The sequence below is a fragment of the Anopheles arabiensis genome, chromosome 3, assembly GCF_016920715.1.
Source record: "Anopheles arabiensis isolate DONGOLA chromosome 3, AaraD3, whole genome shotgun sequence".
NCBI classification, from domain to species: domain Eukaryota; kingdom Metazoa; phylum Arthropoda; class Insecta; order Diptera; family Culicidae; genus Anopheles; species Anopheles arabiensis.
In genome coordinates this window covers 71941486-71967617 of record NC_053518.1, presented here as the reverse complement: position 1 = coordinate 71967617, position 26132 = coordinate 71941486, and the positions used below count along the sequence as shown (strand labels likewise).

Below are 26132 nucleotides of genomic sequence, written 5' to 3'. Positions count from 1 at the left end.
ATTTGCAATTTAGAAACGTATAAAAGGAAAAGAAGACTAAGTAAAAAGGCAGAACAAAGTACGCGAGTAGGACAGAGGGCAATTTAAATTAAAGTTATTAAAAACAGAACAAAAACAAAACAAAACACACACTATATTAGAGGTGCAAAGCGTACACTTACACAACAAAACAAATTATAGAGCGCAACAAAAAAAAACAAACAAACAAACAAACTAAAACACACTGAAATCAATCTCTTAAAAAGTGGATTAGCTTACAGCTTAACTCACAACCACCTTCACTAACCACCACCACCACCACCACCATCACCACTACTTCCACCGTTAACCCAGCAGGGAATTATGCGCAGGACAAGGCAGTGCTGAGTGCCACTGTGGGTCTGTGTGTCTGTGTTCTGTTTGTGTCGTAGAACAAGAGGATAACGCCAAACCTGGTCGTTTAATGCCAATTAATATTAACGCTCGCAGCACCAGTAGTAGCAGCATGTTGAAGAATCTCGAAATTAATGTAACTTCCGAAATATAGTAATGCAAAAGCGCCAACGCATGCAGCAATGGGCAGCAAAACGATAAGCAAAAATAATAATAATAATAACAATAATAATAATAGCAACAACAAAACCCGAAAACAGAAGAAAATAGAGATGAAAAATACATAACTAAACACACACACACACACAAACACAGTGCCCAGGCGTGTGATACGAGCGAGAGGCGAGCGAAAGGGAAAATGACTAAGAAAGACACACACACACACACACATACAAAAGAAGCGGAATAATTTTGAGAAAAAGTAGAAGAAGAAGAAGAAGAAGAAGAATAAGAAGAAAGAAGACAAAGAAAGGAGAAAGAAGAAAGAAAAGAAAAGAAGAAGAATGAAAAAGAGGAAGAAAAATGAAGAAAAACGCTTACGCTAATAATATATATATAAAACAAAACAAACAACATCAACAAGCAAAAGAAAACAATAAAACGCCAACAGTTAATGATAACATTCCAATTATAACCGCACCACGAACAGAGCATTCCGATTTGAAATCAAAAAAGAACAGTGAAAAACAGTAGCAGATTAAGAGGAGAAGGAGGAAAAAGATGAACAAAAAAACATAACGCGCGTAGCATCGTTTCGTTGATTTATGATCGTTTTCGATTTTTTTTTTTTGTTCGTTCTATGTGTGTGTGTATGAGAGGGGTAGGGAGTGGGGGGGGGGGTTGATTAGGGGAAGGAGAAGTGAGATGACATTTCATGTCCAGTTGATCACGGATCTTATCAGGGCAAAGGAGGAGGGGGGGGAGGGGTGAGTGGGAATTCACAGTTTTTGCTCCTTTCTCTTTCTGCGCTTTAATCGCGCTTGACGAGTTTGTTTGCGCTTGGCACGTGTGGTCCTTTTTTAGCCGGTTTGAATCCTGATTAAATGGAGAAAGAGCGTTGAGAGCAACGAGAGGGAGAGAGATAGACACACACAGTGAAGGTGTCACAAGCTGTTCTGATCTTTGTGCAACATGGCTACATGGATTGCGAAATTGTACTTTTCCGTGGATCGTACATCTTCTCTCCCACACAGCTCCCCACGTGGCGTGTAGCAGGCCATGCTTTCTCGTGTCTCGCGGAAGCCATTGTAAAAATAAAGGGTTTTTTGTTTGCGCGCCAACAAAGCTTCCCGCTAGATAGATAGTCTTCATCAGAGCGGGCTCATCATTGCCGCCCGGGCACACATGACATTATTGGGAACGTTTTCTTTTTTTTCTTCTTCTTTCGTTTAAGCAACTTGTATAAAAACACACACTCAAAACTTGTATTAATATGTTCTTCTAAGTTTAAAAAAGGGATGTATGGAACCCCGCCCCAGTTGGATAGGGCAGAAAACAGAGAGAGAAAGAGAGAGAGAGAGAGAACGAGAGAAAGTCTCTTTGAAACAAATCTTAGCCGATAAAACAATGCTAGAACATTACAGAAAAGGGAATAGGGAACAGCAAAGGAAGAAGCAGAAGTCATACAAATAGAATGATACCCTCACACCCAAATACACACACACATCGGAGGAGAGGACGGGGGGACAATTTTAAGTTCTCACTTTTTTATCCCATTTTTGCTTCAATCCATGTAGCAACCAAACAAAAAATCAAAAATCACGATCAATGTACTACCAACTAAAGAATGCCATTTTCATCTAGAAGAGCAGCATCCTTCGCGCAATATGACCTTTCATCCGATTCACTACAACCCCCCGCTCCCTCCCTCCACCGACCCTCACCATTTGCCACCCACCCCGCAAAAATGCCGTTTATTTATTCTGTAATGATTTTGTTTTTTGCAAGAAAAAAAACCAACTTATTTAAGTAATAAATTATCTACCACGACAATAATCGTTCATTGTCAACAGCAATAACTGTGGAGCGGTTTTTGTGTTTTTGTGTTTTTGTTTTGTTTTTGCTTGTTATACGCTGTGCACCAATTTAAATTGCCAACGTTGATAGCAATTTAAAAACTGGGGAAAGAAATCTGTATTTTATTTTATTTTATTTGCATTCCCTTTTTCTTCCGCTGCTGATTTTGTTGCGCATTGCTTCCGGATCGTTCGCTTTCATCTCGCTTCGCAACGCTTCCAGAGAGGACGGCAGAGGACGATGGCCACTATCAAGTGCTTTATTTATAACCGAACCTCGCCGACCGAAATATGGCCGGCGGCGTTGGGTGGAAACAGCGGAAAAAAGCTGCCTGCATGCGCTGCTCCATCGAGCCAAGATAATGACGATGAAAGCAGGGAACCATATGCGCTAACAAACAAGCAAAAAAAAAACGCCTGTCCCATCGGGAGGAGGATGCGCACAGTGATAGGGAACCGTGGCACGTGTCGCAATAATTCATTTATGGTCCATCACTTTTTGCGCCATTCCCGCGATGATCGCACGGCAATGGGCGAGCGCGCTACAATAAAACGGTTCGATTACACTCCTTTTACGCTCTTTATAATTCAATTAAAAAGCGGAAAACATGATTCATGCGCTCGTTAACGATCGTCATATGAAAGAGTACGCAACGGCGGAGGACACACACGCATACCCGCGACATAATTTCTTTCATTTTCATCTTCTGTGTATTACACACCGTGGGGTTGTTGCGCATCGAATCAAAACCGATCACATACACACACTTTATTGCTTTCATCACTTGTACATAATGTAACACATTTATGGCTTTTCCTATTGAATGCTTCAGTTAACGTCTTCTTCTTCTTCTTCTTCTTTTTGTTCCATTTTTGTTCAATAAGCTCACTGGTTTCCATCCTACACCGACCAAACCGATGGTGCGGGATACATAAAAGTATATAGCAGGGCATGATGATGATGATGATGATCATTTTAACCCTTGGATCCTTTCCCCCCCCCCCTCCCGGGGGTGAATCTTACACAACGATGCTGTGTAGCAAATGCTCCCATTGTACCCGATTTGTGTGCGCATTGTGGTGCTGCTACCCGTGTTTTTCCCCTGTTTCCTGTGTGTGATTCTGTGTAACAAACCCTTAGACACCATTTAATGATCGCTTAACTGATTATAAATCTTTTTTACGCTTTTGCTTTTGCAATATATGTGTATATATATATATCTATATCTATACAATGTAGTATAATGGTAGAGGCACATTCGATTGTTGCGCGTTTCGCGCCATTGTTGTACACAAAAAACATCCACACACACACACACACACGCACACACACAGACGTAACATGCTTTCGTTTCAAATACTGTTCAAACGCTGGATTAGCATTCGTTCTCTAGACTCCACGATCGATAAGCCACATTGCGGGTAAGACACAGCGGAAACCAAAACACCAGTGAAAGAAACGATAGGGAGAGAGAGAGAGAGAGAGAGCGAGAGAGAGCGAGAGAGTGACAATCCGTAACCGTGCACCCCGGGCGGGCGTCACTCCGTCTGCAGTGGCCGGATGCTGGTGTGCACCAGCAGTGTGGCCAGCTCGAGCTCCTCGCTGTACTTGTTGCGCAGCACCACGCTCCGGTAGCCGGTGCGGATCGAGCCGAGCGGAAAGACGGCCTGGCCAATAAAGTTCGGCTCGCCGAACATGTCCTCGTCCTGCACCTCGAACCGTATCATCGCAAAGTGTGGATTCGCTATCCGAAACTCGCAGATTTCGTTCCAGATCGGGTTCAGCCCGTTGTCCGCTTTGAAACGAGAAAGAAAATTGTTATTAAATGCAATGCTGGTAAGTAAAGGCACGCATACAGCCACGCGTGACACACCTACCTATCGCTCTGGTACGATGCTTGATGCCACCGTCGAACGATGCGCCCAGCACTTCCACCTCCACCAGCGGGCTGGTAATGTTGCGGCTCACCTTGCACAGATTGCGCCCGCCAATGATGCGCACGTTCACGATCACCTCGCCCACCCCGACCAGCGTGTTCGGATCGGTCGGATCGAACTCATCGCGAAACATAAACTCCGGCTTCAGCAAATACCCGCAACCGCCATTGTCCCGAAACTTGGCCTGATTCAGCTGCATCGGTTTGTCCGGCGTCTGGAAGTTGAGCGCAATCATCTGCGACCCACAGTTCCACAGTGCCGTCGGATGGTAGTTGGACGAGTCGAGCCGCTGCCCCTTCGGGTACACCCGGCTCAGATGGTTCCGGTGGTAGCGCACAAACAGGGCGCGCGTTTCCGCCTGCAGAAAGTACTTTTCCGCCTTCGTCTCCGGGAAGCTGGACATTTCGTAAAACACCCACGCCGCCGGATGATGCTTGAACGGCACGCTGCGGCAGTAGATGATCAGATCCGACATTTCCTTGGCGACGCGCGAGTTGCGCTCCATCTTGCGCCGCTCGTTCTCCATCGCGCTCGCGTTCTGCGCCGCCTCCTTGATCGCGCACATCCACTCGTACGCCAGCTCCTTCGTCTGCACGCCCACCTCGAACACGTTCTGCATCGTCGGGTTTTGGATGCGCAGGATGCGCTCAATGTCCGGATGGTTGCTGTACGCCATCTCCACCACCGCCCCATGCACGTCCAGCGAGCCCTTCTGCAGGCTGCCCAGCATCAGCGGCTCATTGGCGCCCTCCTCCACCAGCGTCCCGTCGTCCATCGCGCTCAGCTCCTGCACGTAGTTGGCGGGGAAGTAGTGCTGCCGCTTGCCACCGTAATCGCCCAACCACCAGTCGTTGCCCCGCTTCACCACGTTCGTGATGATGGCGTGCTTGCAGAACGACAGCTCGTCCTCCCGCTGCGCCTTGTAGTCGTACAGCGCCTTGACCGTCACGTTTTCGTTGGTAACCGTGGCCGGATCCATATACCCGTAGCCGCCACTTTCCTCCGGAACCTGTTAAAAATTAAAAAAGAAAAATGGTACTTTTGGAACGGAAAAGGGTCCTGCAAAACAGGTGATCACTACTTACGTCCATCGTGTTGATGCGGCGTATCATCTCGCGCGGTATCGGGTACGTGAGGGTCACCTTCCGGTACAGTGGGTGCTTCGAGTAGAAGTTGACCAGATCGACCAAACTTTCAAACTCCATCCCGCCCATCTCGTACAGGCGGCCTTCCACCCGGATCCGGCAGTGTTTAAACTTACCGTGCGCTCTGTCAAGCAGAAGAGGGCGAAGAAGTTAGTCACGATTTGAGCCAAACCGTCATACACTAGTGTTGGACACTGTTGGAACACTATTGGTGTCGAATCCGATTCCGGAGCCGATTCCGGAGTTGACACCGGAGCCGTTGGCGGATTCGATTTCGAATCCGTAATCGATTACGAGATCAGAATCGGCTCCGGAATCGGAATCTACCTAAGAATCGCAATTTGCTCCGGAAACTCCGATATCAGAAATTACTCCGGAGTTAATGAATTGAAATAAGAAGTTTCAGAAGCGAAATCGGACTAGGAATTTCCATGAGTATTGATCGTTTAGCAGTAAATTTGGATTTTTTTGCGGACGTAGCATCCTTGGACCCAAATGCATAGTCCTATGGAGATGCCGGATCCGGCTCCGATTCCGAAACCGATTTCGATTCCGGAACCGAGTCTGATTCCGAAGCATATTTCGGTTCCGGAACCGATTCTGATTCCGAGGCATATTTCGGTTCCGGAATCGGTTCTGATTCCGGAACCTATTCCAGAGCCGACTCCGATTCCGATTCTGGAACCGATTCCGGAACCAACTCCGCTGCCAATTCCTATTCTAGAGTCGTCTCAGATTCCTATTCCGAATCGGCTCAGAAATCAGAATCGGCTCTGGAATCGGAATCGACCAGACAATCACAATATGATCCAGAAACGGCATCAGAATTGACTCCAACTCCATTGGAATTAGTTCCGGAATGACGGAATGCGGCTATCAATACGTAGGATGATTGGACCCAAAAGCCTATTCGTATGGAGATGCCAGAACCGATTCCGATTTCGTAGCCGATTCTGACTTTTGAACCAATTCCGATTCTGATTCCTGATTTCCATACCGAACCCGATTCAGATTCCTGAACTGATTCTGATTCCGAAGCCGACTCAAGAGCCAATTTCGTAACTGATTCCGATTCTGGAACGGATTCCGGAATCAACTCCGGAGTCGCTTCCTATTCCGCAGTTGACTCCGATTCCTATTCCGAAGCCGACTCCGATTCCAGAACCGATTCTGATTCCGGAGCCGATTCCGATTCAGATCCCGAAACCGATTCCGATTCCGACACCAATTCTGATTTCTAAGCCGATTTCGATTCTGGAGTCGATTACAATTCCGAACCTACAAACCGAAATCGATTCCAAAAAACTTCGGAGCTAGTAGGAATCGATTCCGACGAAAACTTCATGCTTCCCATCACTACAAAAAACACACACACACAAACGAACGCTTACCGAAACGATATAACGAATGCTTTCGGTCCCTTTTCGCTCGGTCGCACCAGAAAGGCGCCATCCTGCGGTATCTGGTTGAGCACGATTTCCGATTGTTCGCGCGTGGTCGTCTGGTGATACCATTCCTTCGTCTCGTGCTTGTTCGGCTGGGGGACCGGTTCCTTTAGTGTGATGTAAAATTCCTACCAATACAAAAAGAAGAAAAAACAAACAAAATGCATTTAATGATAAAGAAAATGATAAATTACTTCACCCAAAAACCGATGATGTACCTACCGCACTTCGCAACGCATTCTGCCGGTAGTACATGATCAAGCTGTACAGACTTTCGAACAGCACGTTCTCCATCAGGTAGTACTTCGTTACGCCCTTGTCCTGCTTGAGCTTGATGCGACAGTGGTTCGGTTTGCCCTGGCGCCAGAACGACAGACAGTAGTCCCCCACGAAGGTGACACTTTCGCGCACGAGAAACGTCCCATCGCCGAGGTGGGAAAACTGTTGCAGCAACTTTTCCGCCTCCTCGCGTCCCCCCGACAGCTTGCCGTGGAACCAATTCTCGCCAAAGTGTAGCTCATCGTTCGACAGCACTGCGCCGTCCCGGGACTGTCGGTTGGTGGCGAATCCGTTCTCTTCGCGCTCATCATCCCGTCCATCCGCGTCACGATCGGGGCTGCGATGGGGTTGAGGTAGTGCAATTAATCCCTTCAAACTACATGACCCCCCCCCACCACGGTACTTACCGCTGACTGTCCGTGTAGAAGAGCTTGTGCTGCGTCAGCACGAAAAAGTGCGCATTCCATCCCTTGTCGACCGGGTCCTCCAGGTAGAGGATCCCGTTCTTCACCGTGTTCCGTATGTCCAGCTCGCTCTCATCGTTGCCGCGCATCAGTACGGCCGACTCCTTGCCCGCCTCGTCCACCACCAGCATCCCGTTCTCCGGCAGCTTCTTGTGCTTCAGTATAATCTTGCGCTTCAGCTGCTGCGGCGACGGTAGCTGCGCTTCCGCCTTGTCGATCGGTTGCGTCAGCAGCATCTCCCCGAACACTTCCAGCATCGCTTGCGCCATCCGGCGCTGCTGCGTCAGCGAGCAGTTCTGCTCGATCGACAGTATCAGCGGGTACTCGGACGTGATGAACGCGTGCTCCTTGATCGTGCGTATCACGTCCATAAACTTGATGCGCGTCGTGAACGTGTGGCCGTGGAAGATGAGCGGCATATTGTCCGGCCCGTCCCAGCAGTCCAGCTCGATGCAGCGGCACCCCATGCGCAGCGCCCGGGCGTACGCTTCGACCGACGATTCGCTGGAAAACTGGTCCCCGGTTAGGTAGGTGTTGTGCGACGACGAGATCCAGTAGTGGGCGAGCGGGCGGCTCATGTCCTGGTACACCGTGTCGCACCGCTTGTCCCAGATTTCGTTTTGGCGGGAAAACAGAAAGTCAATAAACTGAAACGAGCACATGGGAAAAGATTTTTTTTCGTTATCGCGGATTGCAAAAATCTCACTTTTGAACGCTTACCTCATGCAGCCGAAGGTACGGTTCGCTCACGTCGCGTGCCGGGTCCTGGATGTAGTCGTTGATGAACTTCGCCACCGTTTCCTCACTGTGCCCACCACCGGGACTTCCCTCATCCTCCTGCTGCTCTTTGGTGAGAAAGCGGCGAAACTCTTGCAGCGTCACCGTCTCCCCGTTCTGGCTGTACGTGGCCATCCGCAGGCCATCGAAGTACTCCGGCAGCGAGGCCGGCGGCAGTATCAGCCGCTGGTACAGGCGGGTAAAGTCGTCGAACCCGAGCTCGTTGCGGCGCCGCGTGTCCACCTCGTGGAAGACTTCGTTCAGCTTGGCGGTGGATATTTTGCAGTTAATCTTCGGCAGAAAGGACCGCACGTCCTTCAGGCTGGCTGTGCCGTTCGCCTCCATCAGGTAGAATTCGCGCCGCAGCCAGCGCTCTATCTGCAGCCAGTACGGTGCGCTCACCGTGTCCGAGATCAGATACTTCAGTCCTTTCAGCCACATGTCCGCTTCCTTTTCGGAGAATGCTACAATAAGAAGAAAATGTGTTTCATCGGTAAAGGATTGTCCTTTCTGCCGCAGTGCTTGCCCACGAGTCACTCACCCACGATCGAAACGGTGCGCAGCTTAAAATCATTCCCGTGCAGGATGACGAAACATTTGCGAGGTTCGCTCTTCTTGGCCTCTTCCGGCCACTTCTCAAAGTCTTTCGACTTTTTGCCGGGCCGCACCTCCTTCACCTCGCGCAGCTCCAGCGACCCCTCGTAGTTGCTGCGCCCGTTCGTCTGCACCGAGGACCAGATGATCTGGAAAGGGCGAATCGATTGCATTAGTGTTCCGTTCCGGCTACCATATGGTGTGCCCCACCACCACCAACCTGTCGCGTTTCGCGGCGCAGCATAAGCGTTTTCTTTTCCGGCCGTTTGCGGGGGTAAAACTTCTGGATCAGGGTGCCCCGCTCGAGCTGGCATATGATCTGTTCCATCTCGCCGAGCGCCGCCAGGCAGCTGGTGCCCGTTCCGCCGATGCTGAAGCTCATCCTGTTGCCGTTTCTTCCCTTTTTCCCCCTCTTTGGGGGCCCAAAATTGCGTTGCGCTGGCAGGAAACGAACGAATCGCGCGCACACACACAGAGGTCTATCGTTCTTTCGTTCTTCCACGAGACTATTATATCCGGGGGCACTATTATATCGACGTAGATCGGGCGCTGCGGGAACGGTGCGTGTCCACGATCTTGGGAAACATTGTGCCCCGTTTCGAAACTACCAAGAGGGCAACGGGGACGGGAGGGAAAAGAAAGTTTCCGTCCGTCCTATCGTCGACAGGAAAACTTAAGCTCGCGAGAGAGAGGAAAAAAAAGAAAACAAGAATAATAAACGTTGGTCGGATGTGAAACGTCAAACGCCAGCGCACAAGTGATTCACGGTGGAGGGGCCGACTGGACATGTGGATTCAAAATACGGCACCAAAACATTGCAGGGAGCATTTATTTTAGGGTCGAAGGATTATAAATATCATTTTCCTGACTGTGAAAAATTGCAAGAAAATGGAATGGAACTGTAAACTTATCAAAATTGGAAGAAAAAATACTCTTTTTCTTACTTCTATGTAAATTACCTTTCCACATGCAAGCACAGTGTATAGGCACCTTAATCTCTGAGCGCAGCGCCATCAAAGTGACCAGAATACCGATTTACCTATAAATTCACAGATGGGCACCCTAAAAATATCGAATTTTAATATTTTTCTAACAGAAAAAACACAGGTTTTTCTTAATACAGCATTAAACTGCTTTTTTTTATTTGAGTTTCAAATTTTAAAATCTACCGAAAACTACCGAAAAAATGTGAAACTCCTACCGAAAACCACCAAACTAATCTGGTCACACTGGCAATCAACCACGAGCTGTCAAACAGCTACCACTTTGACAGCAGCAGATAGGCAAAGATACAATTGGAACTTGCAGCGAAGACTTGCACATTGTTGTGTTATTTTCGTGCGAAACAATCGAGTTATTGGCGCGTACCGTGTTTCACCACAATCCCCCCACTGCTTCAAAGATGCATCGTTCTAAGACCGCACTAAACCTGCTGCAACGGTTGGACCGGCTGCGGACGGCTTCCAGCGGATCGCTCATCACAAGGTACGGGATGGACAAACAGCACGTTGTTCCATCATCACCCGGTGAAATGGGATGATGTAACTCCGAATGTTGCACCGCAATAGGCCCGGTTTGTGGCGCATCGTCCTGTTACTTACTACGCTTCCTATCTCTCTCCCCAAGACAAATGCAGATGGTCAGCACAGTACAATCAGCCCACAGTCGGTTGCTTTGGTCAGGGTGCAGCCACCAGGCACCGGTGCGCCACTTTTCCACAGAGAAGGACACAGCACGTGTCGAGGAACCGACCGAGAACGAAAAGAAGCTAACCGTAGAGGTGGAGGAGCTGCGCAAAGAAGCGGCCGAGCTAACAGAGAAGGTCAAATCCCTGGATGTACGTATGTGTTGGGCCTTATAGCACGTTCATCCTAATTGACGCACGGATATCTACTTACAGGATAAATACAAACGTGCACTGGCGGAAAGTGAAAACATCCGAAGACGACTAACGAAACAGATTGACGATGCAAAGCTGTTCGGCATTCAGGGCTTCTGTAAGGATCTGCTGGAGGTGGCGGACATTCTGGGCCACGCGACGGAAGCCGTGCCGAAGGATGAGGTAATGCGTTGCGTCGCCCCTTACGAAATTGATTAGCATTTTCACTCACACTGCTGCTACCTCTCATTGCGCAGATTTCCGATAAGAATCCTCACTTGAAAAATCTGTTCGAGGGACTTTCCATGACGCGGCAGCAGCTGAACAGCGTGTTCAAGCGGCACGGGCTCGAAACGGTCAACCCGATGAACGAGAAGTTTAACCCGAACCTGCACGAGGCCCTGTTCCAGCAGGAGGTGGCCAACGTCGAGCCGAACACGGTGGTGGTGGTCAGCAAGATCGGCTACAAGCTGCACGACCGCTGCATACGTCCCGCGCTCGTCGGCGTAACGAAGGGTTAAGGAGGAGCACACACACAAGAGCGAACGAGGGGATGAAGAAGCATGTTTAGCTGATCCTTTCGAAAGGGACACAAGCAAAAAGAATTCCACAAATAAAAAGAATCCGTAGGACCGTTGGTGTGTTTTGAGCGGTACAACCGACAGCTGTGTGTCTGTGGTTTGTGTTTAAATAAATCCTAAACAAAGATGTTGCAAATATAACTTAGGTATCGAAATACACATCCATTTCTTTCTATAGAACATTCGTGGAAATTGATCGTGTGTATTTGTGTGTGTACATATCTATTTATTTCTGACTTTAGCCACATACCGCGTATTCTCAGGGCGCAAAGTATCCCGAAAGCAAAGAAATTAAGGTAAGTTACTTCCCTAAAAGCCTACTTTTTGTATAATCGCACCGTTCTGTGTTTGTGGTATGGGTATGGAGATGATGCTTTGATGGGACAGAGACGCACAAAAAAGAACTGGAGAAACTTAAAAGCAGATTGATACTTTTCTTTGATTGAAATGCTCTCACCTCTCACACGTGGGTGCCGCTTGCCGTTAACGTCCTCTCTTCGCTACCTCGCGCGCGGTATTAAGGTATGACGAAGAGGGATAGCTAAAACGCGCGCGCGGTGCAGCAGAGTTTGAGCATAATTACAATTTAAAATCCTTGCTGGAACTGCTTCGAGTCCATGCGCGCCAGTATCAGCTCGAGCTGCCGTTTCGCCTCACACAGCGGGAAGTTATTCATGTCGTAGTACTGTGGGGCAATCTGCAGCAACCATTCCGCTGTAAGGGAGAAAAGTACCATTGAGAGTTACACATTCAAGCCCTTCACAAGAGTAAAAAACAAACAAGAAAAATGCTACTTACGCTTTACATCCGTGACAGTTCTGATGTAGTTTTTCGTCGTCAGCACAAACTCGTTGTAAATTACCCATTCCGGTTTGTGGTCCAGACAAGTGGACGGATGCAGTTGCACCACCTGGTTGTCCTTTATCGTCTGATAGTGCTTGGTTCGTTCCAAATGTGCGACCTGTTGGTGGAGGGCAGCAAAAAAGTATGAACAACATTAAGAACAAACAACTCGACAGAGGAAGGAACGCCGGCACCTACCTGCATGAAGAAGCCCTGTACCAATGCTTTGCGAATGTTAAAATAGTACTCTCTCGAGGTGAAGTCCGTGCTGGTGCGCTGGAGCTGGAAGCGGTCCATAATGCGCGCTAGCTGCTGTCTCACATTGTCGGCCGACTTCAGGGAGCGGTAGTTGATGAAGTTATCATAGCACCAGCCCTGATCTTCATTGTCTGTGAGGAGGGGAGAGAAAGAATCGCACAAATTAGAAAATCGCTTTCCATATTAACTTCAAATTGCGTGGCAACTTACTCTGCTTAAACGCATGGTACACGTTCAGCAGCGTCAGATGGTCGCCATCGACGTGCGCGAAGCGCATCTTAGCATCATCGGCCGCTTTCTTCATCTCGTTTGGTCGCACGAAGCACTGTGGAACTGTGGGGAAGTAGAAAAAATGCGTTGAATACCTTCCCAAACCACCAACATTCCCACTCCCCAAATGCTGACCCCCTTACCCGACAACATAGCGGTGATGGAAAGAATTTCGTTGGAGCAGTTGTGCTGACAGCTGGCAATTAGCATTTTCGCTAGCTGCGGATCCAGTGGAAACTCGGCCATAACCGCACCGAGATCGGTCAGGTTGCCGTCATCGTCCAGGGCGGCCAGATAGTTGAGAAGCTCGAGCGCACGCATCAGCGTTTCCGGCGCCGGCGGATCCATAAAATCGAAGTGAACCAAATCATCGATGCCAAGCTTCTTTAACTGCAGCACGACCGTGCCTGTAAAAAAACAATTGGAAAGAAAATTATTTGCCCGTGTGCGCAACGACATGGCGGGGTATGGCTTTGACAGCGAAACTTACCCAAATTGGAACGCAAAATTTCCGGATACGTGTTGTCCTGCATCTCCGTCTTGTACGCCTTCTCCGTGTACAGGCGGAAACACTTGCCGGGGCGCGTTCGCCCGGCCCGACCGGCCCGCTGCTGGGCCGACGCTTTGCTGATCGGTGACACGAGCAAACTTTCCACCCGGATGCGCGGATTGTACACCTTCTGCTTGCTGAACCCAGGATCGATCACAAACACCACCCCGTCGATCGTGAGCGACGTTTCCGCAATGTTCGTCGAGATGACCACCTTGCGGCCGATCGCACCGTTCGGCCGTTTCGGCGGTGCCGGTTCGAAAATCTTCTGCTGCATCGGCGGCGGCAGCGTCGAGTAGAGCGGGATGCACTTCAGCTCGCCCACGTCCGGGCCGAGGTTGTCGATTTCGCGCTTCACCCGCTTGCACGCCTCCTCGATCTCTTCCTGCCCGGTCAGGAACATCAGTATGTCGCCCTCGATCTCTTCGCACATGTGTATCTGTATGACGGTGCGGATCGCGGCCTCCAGATAGTCGCGCTCCGGCTCGGGCGTGTAGAAGATCTCGACCGGGTGCGTTCGGCCGGGGACGTTCATGAGCGGCGCGTTGTCGAAGTACTGCTGGAATTTGCCCGCATCGAGGGTGGCCGACATGACCACCAGCTTCAAATCCTTGCGCTGCCGGATCACCTCCTTCAGCACGCCCATCAGCAGATCGGTCGCGAGCGTCCGCTCGTGCGCCTCGTCGAGCAGGATGACCTGGTACGCTTCCAGCATCGGATCGCTCATCCCCTCGCGTAGCAGCATACCGTCCGTCATGTACTTGAGCAGCGTGCGCGGGCTGGAGCAGTCCTCGAAACGGATGCTGTAGCCCACCTCCTGCCCGAGCATCACGTCCATCTCCTCCGAGACGCGCTGGGCCACGGACATGGCGGCGACACGGCGCGGCTGCGTACACGCCACCCCCTTCGAGCTCGTCTGCAGCGCGTACTCCACGCACCACTGAGGTATTTGGGTGGTTTTGCCCGACCCGGTCTCACCGACCAGCACGATGCACTGGTGCTCCGACAGCAGCCGCATAAAGTCCGTCTTGTACTCGAACACCGGCAGCGTGATGCGCTTTTTGTACAGCTTGTAGTAGTTCTGCGTGTAGGCGATACCGTTCAGCGGGTTCTTGCCGCCCGACTCGGTGGCGGAACCGGCGGCCGCTGCCGCCGCCGCCGCCTTCGAGGCGGAGCTGGGCCCGCTGGAGGACGAGCCGGCCACATCGAGCTTGGACGAGCTGGCGCCAGCCGCCCCTTCGGCCGCTGCCTTCTCCTCCCTGTGAGCGAATGTGAAAAGGGAAACTATGTTAGCGTTTCATACACACAGCGAATGACGCCATGTTTGCGGGAGGAACGTGTTCAAGAGCAAAACACACACACACGCACACATGACATGTACAAACAGGCGGAAACGTGCAACTTACCTTCGCTTCTTAATGAAAGGGTCCATCACCTCGATACGCCGCTTGGACATTTTCGCGTGCCTTTTTCCCCTATTTACCCCTCGAAACGGTACACACGATGGGGCACGATGCTAAAGTTCCTGTGGCGGCTGCCACAAGCGTCCCCCGGACCGGCGTTATTCTACCTTTTTACCCCACCCTGGTCAAGCTGTGTGTTTACCCGTGCAGACCGCTGTGACCTTTCCTTCAGCCCTTTGTAGCGTGGGAATGACGGCGGGTCGCTTCGTTTTCTTCTTTGCACTCGATGCACGAGGAGTTTGATGTGTTTGATTCTGTCCCTTCCGGCACCGCGTAGCACAAGCCAGGGGCCAGCTCTTCATCCGTATGGTGCCACCGAGCGTCGCGAAACACTGTAGCACATCTTAGAACGGGGGATCTTATTGCCACAAGGAAAAGGGGATCGAAAACCGGAGCGGGCTTATAAAAGTTGGAGCGTATCCGCGAAACAATTATAACCACACTATTGATCTCGGGCTGCGTGCCTCGGTTGCCCGAAAAATGGCGTTCGGAAATGTCAAACGGGCGGCGGCGATGTTTTTTCAATCACAAGGTTGCTGCAGGTGAGGTGTATTCGCAAGGGGAAAATTCCAAAATATGTGCGTACATAAAACATCAAATTTGTGTAAAAATGAGAATGGTTGCAATTATTTGTATTTATTTTAATACTACATAAATTATAAATATTTTTTTATGGATCACAATATCTCGTAAATGAACTAAAAATACAAAACTTATATTTTGTTTATTGTTTTGGCCGCTATGCCCACCTCTACTCAAGTGACCTTGCAACATGTGCTCGGCCGACAGCCGTTTGACAGCAGTCAAAGCTAAACAAAGTTTCGCCTTTCCCCGCCTGTCCCAGTGGCCGCGGTTACGCAAAAACGTTTCCAAAACTCCGGGCGCAAACGTTTTCGGGCGAGAAAATGTTGCGAAAATCGTTGGCCGCGCTGGTTCCGTTAGCGGGCACTTCCCGCCCCCTGCACACAACGGCCGTGTGCAGCGAAATTCGCAAAATGGCTCGGCTGCGCGTGGTAGACAACAGCGAGATCGGCAAGCGAGCCATGGCGGAGGGCAAACCGCCCAAGTGCATTCACGTGTACAACAAGCAGAGCGTGGGCATGATCGGCGACAAGGTGCTAGTAGCGATCAAGGGGCAGAAGAAGAAGGGCATCCTGGTCGGGTGCAAGCAGTTCCAGAAGCCCAAGATACCCAAGTTCGACAGCAACAATCTGGTGCTGATCGACGACAACGGGACACCGCTCGGCACGCGCATTCACGTGCCCATTCCGACCATCCTGCGCACGATACTGAAGGAGAAAACGCAGGCAAAGGGGGCGGACTACACGAAGCTGCTCGGTATAGCTAGTAGATTTGTTTAATAAATCAAAAAGTTTGTTGGTTTTACAGGATTTTCTGTATGTGTTTTGTGTTCGTGTGCGGGGCTATTGTGTACATTCTACTATCCTTTCTTCATGTAATCTATACCGTTCACCAGGAGTGGATTGTCGGATTTGGCCCGCTTCTTGGCGGCGGCGTACTTTTCGCTCATCTTCTTCTTTCGCTTCGCGTTCATAATGTCCACCATTGGTTTCAGGGCGGCCGGCACCAGGTATTCCGGCACGTCGCCCAAATGTTCCTGCACGTGCACCGTGTGGAGGGGCCGGTCGTGTCGAAGCGTCTGCAGATCGCGTGGGTTTTCCTCAAAGAACGACTGTGGAATAGTTTAAATTAATTTTCTTTTAAAATCCTCTTCCTGGGCAAGCTTCACCGGTTAGCTTACCTTTAGCTTTTCCGAGTTGAATATTTCCATCTTCAGCTCCTTTATGCGGGCCTCTCGGATGGAAATCTTTGTGATCGCTCGCCATGCATCCTTCGCTCGGTACCGGAATGCTTCCACCTCGTCAAAGTTGAAGTTAAAATCCCTTAAGAAAGAAGGGGAGAGAAAAAAACCATTAAAGTATCATTTCTTCCTTCGACTCCGCGCGCTTTCAACCTACTTCATGGAAAACTCCGCATCATTCGACAGTGTTTGCAGAAACTCTTCGACATTCCGTTTCAGTTCCAGCTCCTCGATGCCAACGAACGACAGCACGCTGCCATTGTTCTGTCCACGTGCCGTTCGCCCTGCCCGATGGATGTACGAGTTGAGGTCGGAGGGGAAATCGAAGTTCACCACGCACGAAACGCACTGGAAGTCTATGCCGCGGGAGACGCTCGATTCGGCCTCGGTTTGCTGCAGCAGCTGCTTGGTGGAGGGCTTCTTGTCGCTCTTCTTCTTCACCAGTGCTGGATTTTCTGCCATTAGTTCATCCGAAGCGATGATTATATCGTAGCTACCCTATGACAAGAATCAAGTTTTTTGTTTAATTTAATGAATATTTTATAAACAATTTTATAAACGGCTAACTCACCTGATTGAACTGGTGGACCGTGTGACAGCGAATTTTGATAGGCAGCTCGGAGTTTAGAATGCACGACCGTATGCCGAACTGTTCCAAGAACAATTTCAATCTGCAATAAAAAAACCTAATTATTGATTTTTTCACTGATTCATCTTTCGACACACAATTGGCGGAAAACACACATTCAGAGAGAAGATTAGTCCAACAGTCATTCGACAGCCAATGAGTGATAGCGACCAAGATAGCCGCTATCGTTCAATGCTGCCTCCAAGAAGGAAGAGGATTCATCATGGCAAATTCCAGCACAAAACCCACCACCATCGTCCCTCCCCGCTTACCTGTAGCACCGGTCCACCGACTTGACGAAGATGATGCACTTGCCCTGGATCAGCTTCAGCTTCAGCACGGTGTACAGTATCGCCGCCTTGTCCACCTCTTCGGCCTCAATCTGATAGTGCGTCAGCTGCGTACCGACCGCCAGCTGAGGCTCCTCCAGCTTCAATATTACCGGATTGCGAAGCACCATCTTCTTCATCTGTGTCACATCTTCCTCCAGCGTGGCAGAGCACAGCACCGACTGATGCACCGGTGGAAAGTGTTTCAGCACCTCCTTCAAATCCTTCTCAAACCCGAACGTAAACATCAGATCGGCCTCGTCGATCGTCACGCAGCGCAGACTTTCTCGCACGTTCAGCGTCCCGTCGGCCAGCACGGTGCGCAGCCGGCCCGGCGTCGACACGACGATATCCGGCCGCTCGGCCAGCAGATGCCGGTGGGTGGCTTTCTCCTCCTTCGAGGACAGATCCGCCACCCGGATGAGCGGACCGCACGAGTACGTCAGGCTGGCGAACACTTTGGCGATCTGGTGGCACAGGTCCTGGCTGGGGGCCATCACCAGCACGGACGTTTCACGAACCGCCGTTTCGGTTTTGTACCGAAGCACGTTCTGGATAATTGGGATGGCGAAGGCGGCCGTCTTGCCCGAACCGGTGCGGGCGCGGATGAGCACATCTTTGCCTTCGAGCAGGAACGGGATGGCTTTCTCCTGCACCAGCGTCGGCGAGATCCATCCTAGCCGGGCTATATCCTGTCGGAATGGGCAGACAAATGAGCAAATAATGGCCACCGGAACAAAATGGCGGTTCTAGAAGGGATCAGTTACCCGCAGTAGACGATCGTCTAGCTCAAACTCGTGAAAATTCAGTCCCGGTCCCGGTTCGTCCATGGTGGTTTGTTTTACCTGCTGCTGGTATGTTTTCCTTGCTAGCGTAGCGCGTGCTTCTGCGACAGGTCATTTGACAGCTCCCTTCTGCACAGGGTGTATACACAAGGTGTATATGATGTGATATGTACGCGATGTTTTCCATGATCTGAACATTTACAGTAGGCTCTTCGCTTACGTTCATTTTGAAAGAAAAAGGTAAACATTCTACAGTTGTAAATTGTTACCAAAATAAACTTTAGCGGCGATGCTTATAAGTAAAATTACTATAAGCTTTAGGTTTGATCCCGTATTTGTATGAGGATAATGGAACAGCTGCATCAGGAACTGGAACAACGATTTCAGAGTGCAAATGAAACCGAAAGGTCAAGTTTGTTTGGCAAGAAAGTGTACGAAGAATCTACTAGCGTACATCGTAACCGATATGACACAGGATAAAGTAAGTGCAACGTGGAAATTGTTGATTAAACTTATTAGGAATTCGATTTAAGATAGTTTAAAGTATCAAATAACTACAATACGCAAACAGTCCTTAGATATGCCAATGTACAATAATGTCGTACTGCGAATAAAACTCGCTAGTTGATATCATTTGTACAATACCGGATGATCTAGCATCTCAACAGCGAATTGACCCGAATGGGGACTCTCAGCGTGCAAAGGATAAAGGCCCTGCTGATGTGTCGGGAATGGAGTTTCGTGACTCGAAATGCAAAGCTGAATCTGCAACAATTCACATGCAATTGGGGAGTGGGCTTCTTACCTCGGGGACCCAGGCGACCGCTTAATTCACGTTTTATTTGGTTCGCCACTCCCTTCTAGTGATGGGGTTTTTGGAGTGCATCCACGGTTCAAGACCAGGATTGACTAGAGCAGGTCTCGGTAAGGTCGGTAGTGTCGGGAGCCGCATGCAGTTCTACCCAGCCTGGGGGATCTTTAGCCTTCTAAGAACTGCCCACAAACAAGCCCTCATATTGATGCTTGTTAGAATATAAATTTGGCGCTTAATGTGAAACTGTGACTTAATGTGACTGTCGTAGTATAGTCGTCAACTCGTACGACTGAACAATATGCCCGTCATGAGTTCAAGCCCCAAAATGGACCGTGCCGCCATACGTAGGACTGACTATCCTGCTATGGGAGGATCAATAACTCATTAAAAGCCAAGCCCACAAGTAGTGGTACAGGCAGGCCTTGACCGAAAACGGTTGTTGAGCCAAAAGAAGAAGAAGAAGATTGTTCATAAATATTGGCTTTTTATGCGACAAAGCTGAACACTGGGCTGGAGTGATTGTCATCGCCGCCGGTACAGTCTGCACTTGACGGAATCGTGGGATGCGTTGCAATTCTTTGGAGTACTTGAAATCGTAAAAAAAATAACCCTCACATGCTAAAACTGCTGTTATATAATCGATGAATCGTTAATGCTTTATGTTACAATGAAATATGCTGTTTGCCGATGATTGTATATTCCTGCAAGACTGCATCGAGATCTTCTGTTCGTGGTGCAAGCGTAATGGACTGACTATCGGCATCGAGAAATGCTTCTGTGTGTTTTTTTGTCGATTCAGGAGCCCGATTACTGGTACCTACTTCAACACTGGACGGCACTGCAGTTAATCGACAAAATCATGCCAAAGAACTGGGCGTTCTTGTAGCCATGACGTTCTAGCCAGTGGAAACCAACTACTTGGCGTGGTTATCCGGGCAACTAATGAATTCCGCAACCCCATGTGCATCAAAGCTCCCTACAATAGTATCGTTCGTTCGGTTCTGGATTATTCGTGCGTAGTCTGGAGCCCAACTACTGCTTCTTCAATTGCTCTACTTGAGACGATTCAACGTAAGCTCTACGGGTCGCTCAACCTCGTTCCAGCGCTGGTCGGTCTGATCCTATGTTCCGCATAGCGGCTGTTTTCAACACTGTTTCGGATTGGCCGCAGTGAATTGCGGTACAAATCTTGATTTCGCTGTGTATTTTTGTTTGTGATGTTACTTATCTTAATTAGGCCATACGGCCCTGTGAAGATTAACCTATTATTTATTGGTTAATAATAATAATAATAATAATAATAATATTAGTAATATTTTACATAAAAAGGTAAATTATGACCTTAATAACTTCATTACTGACACTTGTCGATAGTAGTAACGAAGTTAATACAGTTATAATTCACCTTTTTTCTGTAAAAATTCCGCTAGACGAATACTTGATGGGCTCGCTGTAAGGAAAGCGTTGTGGAATGCAAAGCTTTTTTTGTCAAAAAAACGATGTGGATGCAGGATTCAATTTGATTAATTAAATAAACCCCTCTGTGCGAAAAACGAAGAAAAAGAACACGGGAATAGATTCCAGTCTTCCTTTGCTCCACAGGACGTCTTTTTTTTGGGCATCCGCTCCAGGATATTCTGTGCAGGTAATCGGACACCTTCTTCTTTAACCCATCCGCAAGGTCCCCCCGTTGATGAGAAGTCGCACGGAAGTGTTTTGACATTTGCTCTGACGGAAACAAAACAGCCTTTGATGTCCTTTGAAAGTGGGTTTGCTTGATGAATGAAGTTGTTAAAGCATAATCTAACAGGCATGTCAAAATATATGTGCTCGCCGTATAGAGGTAACGAGGTCAGTGTTGGGAAGCACAAATTGTTCCACAGATGCGAACACACACACGTGTTTGACCTTAATTCTCCACGAATTATGCGCCACATCAAAGTTGACCACGGAGGCGCTTCTTTCTGACATACAGAGGAAGTCGAGAGGACTTACATTTTGAATGTAAATGTTACGATTTTCGTCTTTATTACATACTGAATAGAGGGTCTCGTTCGCTGATGTGATGCTTACAACTAATTTTGTATTTTCTCCGCCAAAAAGGGACACCCCAATTCCTTGGCAATTAATTTACTCCTCTAAACTCTACTTCTCATCCGCCTCCCTGCCAAACAGACTCATAAACCGAAGCATCGTCCGGGCCGAGTACAGGCACAGTGGATAGCGCCGGTAACATTGCTTGTAGTTATCCTTCGCCTTCAGGTTGTCGTTGTACTGCAGCCCGTTCTCGAACGATTCCCTCAGTGGTGCCGGAACCGTTTTGCTGTTCTCTACACTAAACCTGTGCAATGTGAGCGGACCGTGTGTTGTTGTTTGAGTGAACTATTCGTATTCGGTTATCGTTTAACTCGGTACTTACGCGATAAATTCATAAATTATCTTTGCCTGCGCGTCCTGCGGTTCGGCACCGGCGGCCAGCTGGCAGACGAGGGAAAATGCACACTTGAGTGGATCCGTTTGCAGGATTTTGTTCCAGTTGATTTTTGACTCAAAATCCTAACCAAAAAAAAAAAAAGGATAAAAAATGAAGAATGAGGGTGGAATTTTAATAACTATTTTCGGGTGGTAAAACACTTTTTCGTAATATACGTTTTTGCACTTATTTACATGAATGTTTTCCTCCACCCATTCCTCTCATAGGCACACACACACACGGAATGGGAAAATTCTAATCCTAAGCTCCTCCCACTTTTCCCACTTTTACGCACGTTTTTCATATGCGCATGGCCGTCCGCAGCCAGCAACAGCCGAAGCATCCTTACCCGGGGAAAAGCGCGACCCCTGTGCATGCTTGCACGATTATGGCCGACGACTTTTGATGGCAGTCGGTATCACCCCGTCCATATTTTTGTTTTATTATTCTGTTTTTTTTTCGCTTCCCGCCGAATTGGAAAATACATAACACACATAATAATCTAATGGCGGTTGTACGTGGTTGTGTGTCCTGTGCGTTGTTTGCCATTATCTCTCCAATCCCCCCCGTAGGATGTAATTTCACTCCCACCCTCCCCTCTCCCCCTCTCCACTTTCCGTCGTGGGAGTAAAAGCACACTTGAAATGTGCATTAACTGGATAACAACTATCCTGCCTATGTGTCCTATTTGTGTCCTGCGGCATAATAGTTTGCCCGCACATTTCCTTGCACAACAGATAGGTCTTAAAAGGATTGCATAGTGAAAAGGAAAGCAGTCTAAAGCAATGAGTAAGAGTCCCTTTTGCAAACCCCCTTTTGTGAAGGATGTTGTGCTTTTCCGTGACAAATCTAAGCAGCCTGGCAGTGAGATGTAAAATGACCAAAGCCCTCTTTTACACTCCAATCCGTCTCCACCCCAACATACTTAACATGGCACTCGGCACATTGAATGGTGCAATGTGTCTTTCTGTTGTATTTTTTACTTCTTCTCCAATTTCACTTACCAACAGTGCGGCGGTTCGATTGTAGCGTAACGATGGGCCCAGATCTCGCTTCCCGGACGACATGAACAGCGGCTTCGATAGTTTCATAAAGTCTTGCGCTAGAAGATGTAACGTGAACAGCGAGCCGAGCGTTACTATTCCGAGAATGATTAATCTGAAACATGGGAAGAACAGGGATGTGTATGAAATGGTTTTAATATGTATTAATTGTGAATGCTTTGTAAGTATTTGCAATGCATGCCGTCGGTAATGTTGCCCTGCTTTTACATTGTTCTCGCAAATGATTTAAAATACTCGTTATTTTCAACATGTTTAAAGACTTTTTCTGCCCAAAGACCAAAAATCTATTCGATATAATATTCTTGACTCCAAAAAGTACTCCTTATATGTGTTCTATGTGGTCTATTGGCAATTTTTGTGCAAACTTCTACAGTAGTTCAGGACACATTCCAATGTACTATGCACTAATAGAATTCCGTACCGTAGTATGACAACTGTAGAAATTGTGCATGATTTTAAATACGGACGGTCCCCGAGACACACGGTTAATGGGGACCGATAATGGCCGCAAAAGATCGCGTGTCTCGAATTTCCGCCTAAGTCGAATCTTGTAATTTTCTGCCCAAATATTACTAATATTCGTATACTTTTACAAGCAGGGGGTTGTTTTATCCACTTAATTAATTATTTGATATGATTCTGACTGAATATACAGTGGCCGGCAATATAAAGCGGCCACTACTTACAATTTTACATTTTTTCCATTTTTTCCGTGAAAAATGAAGTTATTGTACTTCTTTATTTTTTGAAACATTGTTCGTGATATGTTTAAGAATGCGCAGTACCATAGCATGACAAAAGGAGAAGTTTGCTTCAAGAAAAAATATTTTTTCCAAAATTGATCAAAATCACTGTGCCAAAATAAAGTGCCCACTTTATTCATTCTACAAAAAATATTTTTCTGAACAAATATAACACCAAACTTATAATTTATATGCGTTCCTCTCGCATTCTTTACATGTTCGAGGATCTTTGACATAATTTATTTTCTTTTATTTGCACATATTTGGCATTTGTTCCTCCTAGGAGTATTTCAGAGCTTTATTTTGTTTTTCCTAATCACGTCATTCTCACCGCATTTGCATCAAAATTTGCACACGAAATCTCGATAGGATTAAAGTTAAGACTAAGTGGGAGTCATTAAAGAAGTTTTATTCGATTTGACTGAAAAAAAAAATAAAAAAATTCTTCGTGTATAACTTGAGTCGTCTTCCTGTTGTAACATAAATTTATTTGCTAACTCCGTATTTTAACTGGTGTCACAAACAAATAAATTTAAATTTAAAGCTCTTGATAACGCTTGTGAAGAACCAGATGCAAAAACTAGATGCAGAACTAGATAAACCTTTAAAAATTAGAAAAAAATACACCAAAGATCTTCGAACATGTAAAGGATCTTTGGTGTTATAAATTATACATATAAATTATAAGTATGGTGTTATATTTGTTCAGAAAAATATTTTCTGTAAAATGAATAAAGTGGGCACTATTTTGGCACAGTGATTTTGATCAATTTTGGAAAAATATTTTTCTTGAAGCAAACTTCTCCTTTTGTCATGCTATGGTACTGCGCATTCTTAAGCATATCACGAACAATGTTTCAAAAAATAAAGCAGTACAATAACTTCATTTTTCACGGAAAAATGGAAAAATGTAAAATTGTAAGTAGTGGCCACTTTATATTGCCCGCTACTGTAACAGTTTTAAACATTTTGAAATGGTTTTTTTTATATTCGTTTGAAAGGGTAATTATTGAGCATTTGACAGTTGATGTCAGTCAAATAAGTACAATTTGCTCTAAAAACTGTCAAATTTAGAAAACTGCGTATCTTTGAATTCACGTATGAGAGGTATCGTGTATCTCAGGGACTACCTGTACAAATACCTGTCTTTATACTGTGCGACACTGTGTTGACTGGGTTTTCCATACAAACGTGGCCTTTTAGTTGCACTGTAAAACATCCAATTGCATAGTGCAAGTGTTCTACTATTTAATTCGTACTGTACTTGTATGCCGGGCCGAGGTCCCGTGGTAAAGTCGCCGAGTTGCACGACTAAACAACATGCCCGTCAAAGGTTCAAGCCCCGTACGGATCTTCTATTCTGCAATGAGTACATCATTCAGTCGCAGATAGCCTCAAGGCCCCATTATTGATTTGTGTGGGTCTAGATAGTGACTGTGAGTTGTTGCACCAAATAAGACGAATAAGCAAGACTTTTTTGTGTCTACTACACAGGACACATCAGCATGATAGAAAATTTAAATAAACTTTATACATTCATCAACTTTGTATTTAAATACCACGAAAGTTGAAACGTTCGTGTCGAGGATCTGCTGTACATATTTTAGCCATTTTTTATTAATTACAAAATGAATTCTTAACAAACATATATTACTCCCGAGGGGACATAGCAAGGCCGCCGATCTACAACGCCCTCTCCACAAAAGTCTATTGCTGTTTAAAATTGAAATATTGCTATAGAACTTTGTATAGCATGTCTTGTTTTTTTTAAATTTTCTTATCACTTTTACTTCTAGCACATCATTAAACATCATAACACACTTCTAGTTATGCTTCGAGCAAATCATTCACTGTTGTTGTTCACAACCACGCACATTTTTACTTTTTCCAGCACGATTTCTTATCATATCACTAGCTTAAACCTACCTCCATCCCATCGTAGCTGTGTAGCGTTGTCCGTTTTGCGCAAAACCAACAAAAAAAAGTCACTCTTTACATAACTCTTGCTTCGAGTATCACCACCGCGACTCCCAAAGCCCTATATAGGAGGAGGTTTGGTTCTGGTTTGCCAACCGTTATCACACGCACACGGCCTCTTTTCGCAGCTTTTCACCAACCCGCCGCTGCGTGCACCACCATCGCAAACGGTGACCGCAATGGGTGTGATCTATTTTCACTTTCGCTTAAATCCACCCAACCGGCTCACCCAATTCGGCGAGTTGCGCTTCAGCAAAGGTCCTGCACGCGCAAGATCGAGATCTCAAGCTTCGCGTTTGGTCCAGTGCGAGTCGCGCGCGCGTCGCACCAAAACACTTTCTTCGATTGCGCGTACACGCGAACGTACCGACAGACGGCAATGGTTTGCGCGAACCGAAATCGAAAGTGTGCGCCGAGACCCTTGCGTCGGTTTGCTGCGAAGGAGAGGGGAGTGTGCTGGGTTGGTTAGTTAGGATATAGTACGTTTTGTATGTATGTTTCCCTACCGTGTACGATTTTTTTGTGGGTTTTGCTCGTCATACACGCACCAGTCATACCCAGGTGACAGTGTGCATTGCTGTCCGCTCACACGAACTCCAACGTGGTTAGTCGGTGGATAACGTT

The 26132-nt window shown here is 47.5% G+C and overlaps 6 protein-coding genes across 6 annotated transcripts; 2 read left to right on the top strand and 4 right to left on the bottom strand.

Annotated features, from left to right (window-relative positions):
* Window positions 1-3111: 3111 nt before the first annotated feature.
* Window positions 3112-9752, bottom strand: LOC120899719 (1-phosphatidylinositol 4,5-bisphosphate phosphodiesterase gamma-1). The gene is made up of 9 exons (XM_040305868.1): window positions 9250-9752; window positions 8977-9178; window positions 8379-8899; window positions 7602-8305; window positions 7138-7531; window positions 6862-7043; window positions 5411-5594; window positions 4266-5334; window positions 3112-4183 (listed from the first exon to the last, which is right to left on the bottom strand). The coding sequence occupies exons 1-9, from the start codon at window positions 9409-9411 to the stop codon at window positions 3927-3929; spliced, it is 3675 nt and encodes a 1224-aa protein (XP_040161802.1). The 5' UTR covers window positions 9412-9752; the 3' UTR covers window positions 3112-3926.
* A 534-nt stretch (window positions 9753-10286) lies between these two features.
* Window positions 10287-11614, top strand: LOC120899723 (grpE protein homolog, mitochondrial). Its single transcript, XM_040305871.1, has 4 exons — window positions 10287-10514; window positions 10656-10866; window positions 10930-11091; window positions 11166-11614. The coding sequence occupies exons 1-4, from the start codon at window positions 10432-10434 to the stop codon at window positions 11427-11429; spliced, it is 720 nt and encodes a 239-aa protein (XP_040161805.1). The 5' UTR covers window positions 10287-10431; the 3' UTR covers window positions 11430-11614.
* Window positions 11615-11694: 80 nt separating this feature from the next.
* LOC120899721 (putative pre-mRNA-splicing factor ATP-dependent RNA helicase PRP1) lies at window positions 11695-15366 on the bottom strand. Its single transcript, XM_040305869.1, has 7 exons — window positions 14817-15366; window positions 13351-14669; window positions 13004-13267; window positions 12801-12923; window positions 12531-12721; window positions 12288-12450; window positions 11695-12203 (listed from the first exon to the last, which is right to left on the bottom strand). The coding sequence occupies exons 1-7, from the start codon at window positions 14864-14866 to the stop codon at window positions 12076-12078; spliced, it is 2238 nt and encodes a 745-aa protein (XP_040161803.1). The 5' UTR covers window positions 14867-15366; the 3' UTR covers window positions 11695-12075.
* A 310-nt stretch (window positions 15367-15676) lies between these two features.
* On the top strand, window positions 15677-16264 carry LOC120899724 (39S ribosomal protein L14, mitochondrial). Its single transcript, XM_040305873.1, has one exon. The coding sequence runs from the start codon at window positions 15779-15781 to the stop codon at window positions 16232-16234; it is 456 nt and encodes a 151-aa protein (XP_040161807.1). The 5' UTR covers window positions 15677-15778; the 3' UTR covers window positions 16235-16264.
* LOC120899722 (probable ATP-dependent RNA helicase DDX56) lies at window positions 16213-18555 on the bottom strand. Its single transcript, XM_040305870.1, has 6 exons — window positions 18420-18555; window positions 17596-18344; window positions 17267-17366; window positions 16853-17193; window positions 16636-16777; window positions 16213-16566 (listed from the first exon to the last, which is right to left on the bottom strand). Exons 1-6 carry the CDS (start codon window positions 18480-18482, stop codon window positions 16315-16317), a joined length of 1647 nt encoding a protein of 548 aa, XP_040161804.1. The 5' UTR covers window positions 18483-18555; the 3' UTR covers window positions 16213-16314.
* Window positions 18556-21247: 2692 nt separating this feature from the next.
* Window positions 21248-25878, bottom strand: LOC120902422. Its single transcript, XM_040311144.1, has 4 exons — window positions 25458-25878; window positions 22729-22882; window positions 21671-21807; window positions 21248-21592 (listed from the first exon to the last, which is right to left on the bottom strand). Exons 1-4 carry the CDS (start codon window positions 25466-25468, stop codon window positions 21397-21399), a joined length of 498 nt encoding a protein of 165 aa, XP_040167078.1. The 5' UTR covers window positions 25469-25878; the 3' UTR covers window positions 21248-21396.
* Between the last annotated feature and the right edge of the window lie 254 nt (window positions 25879-26132).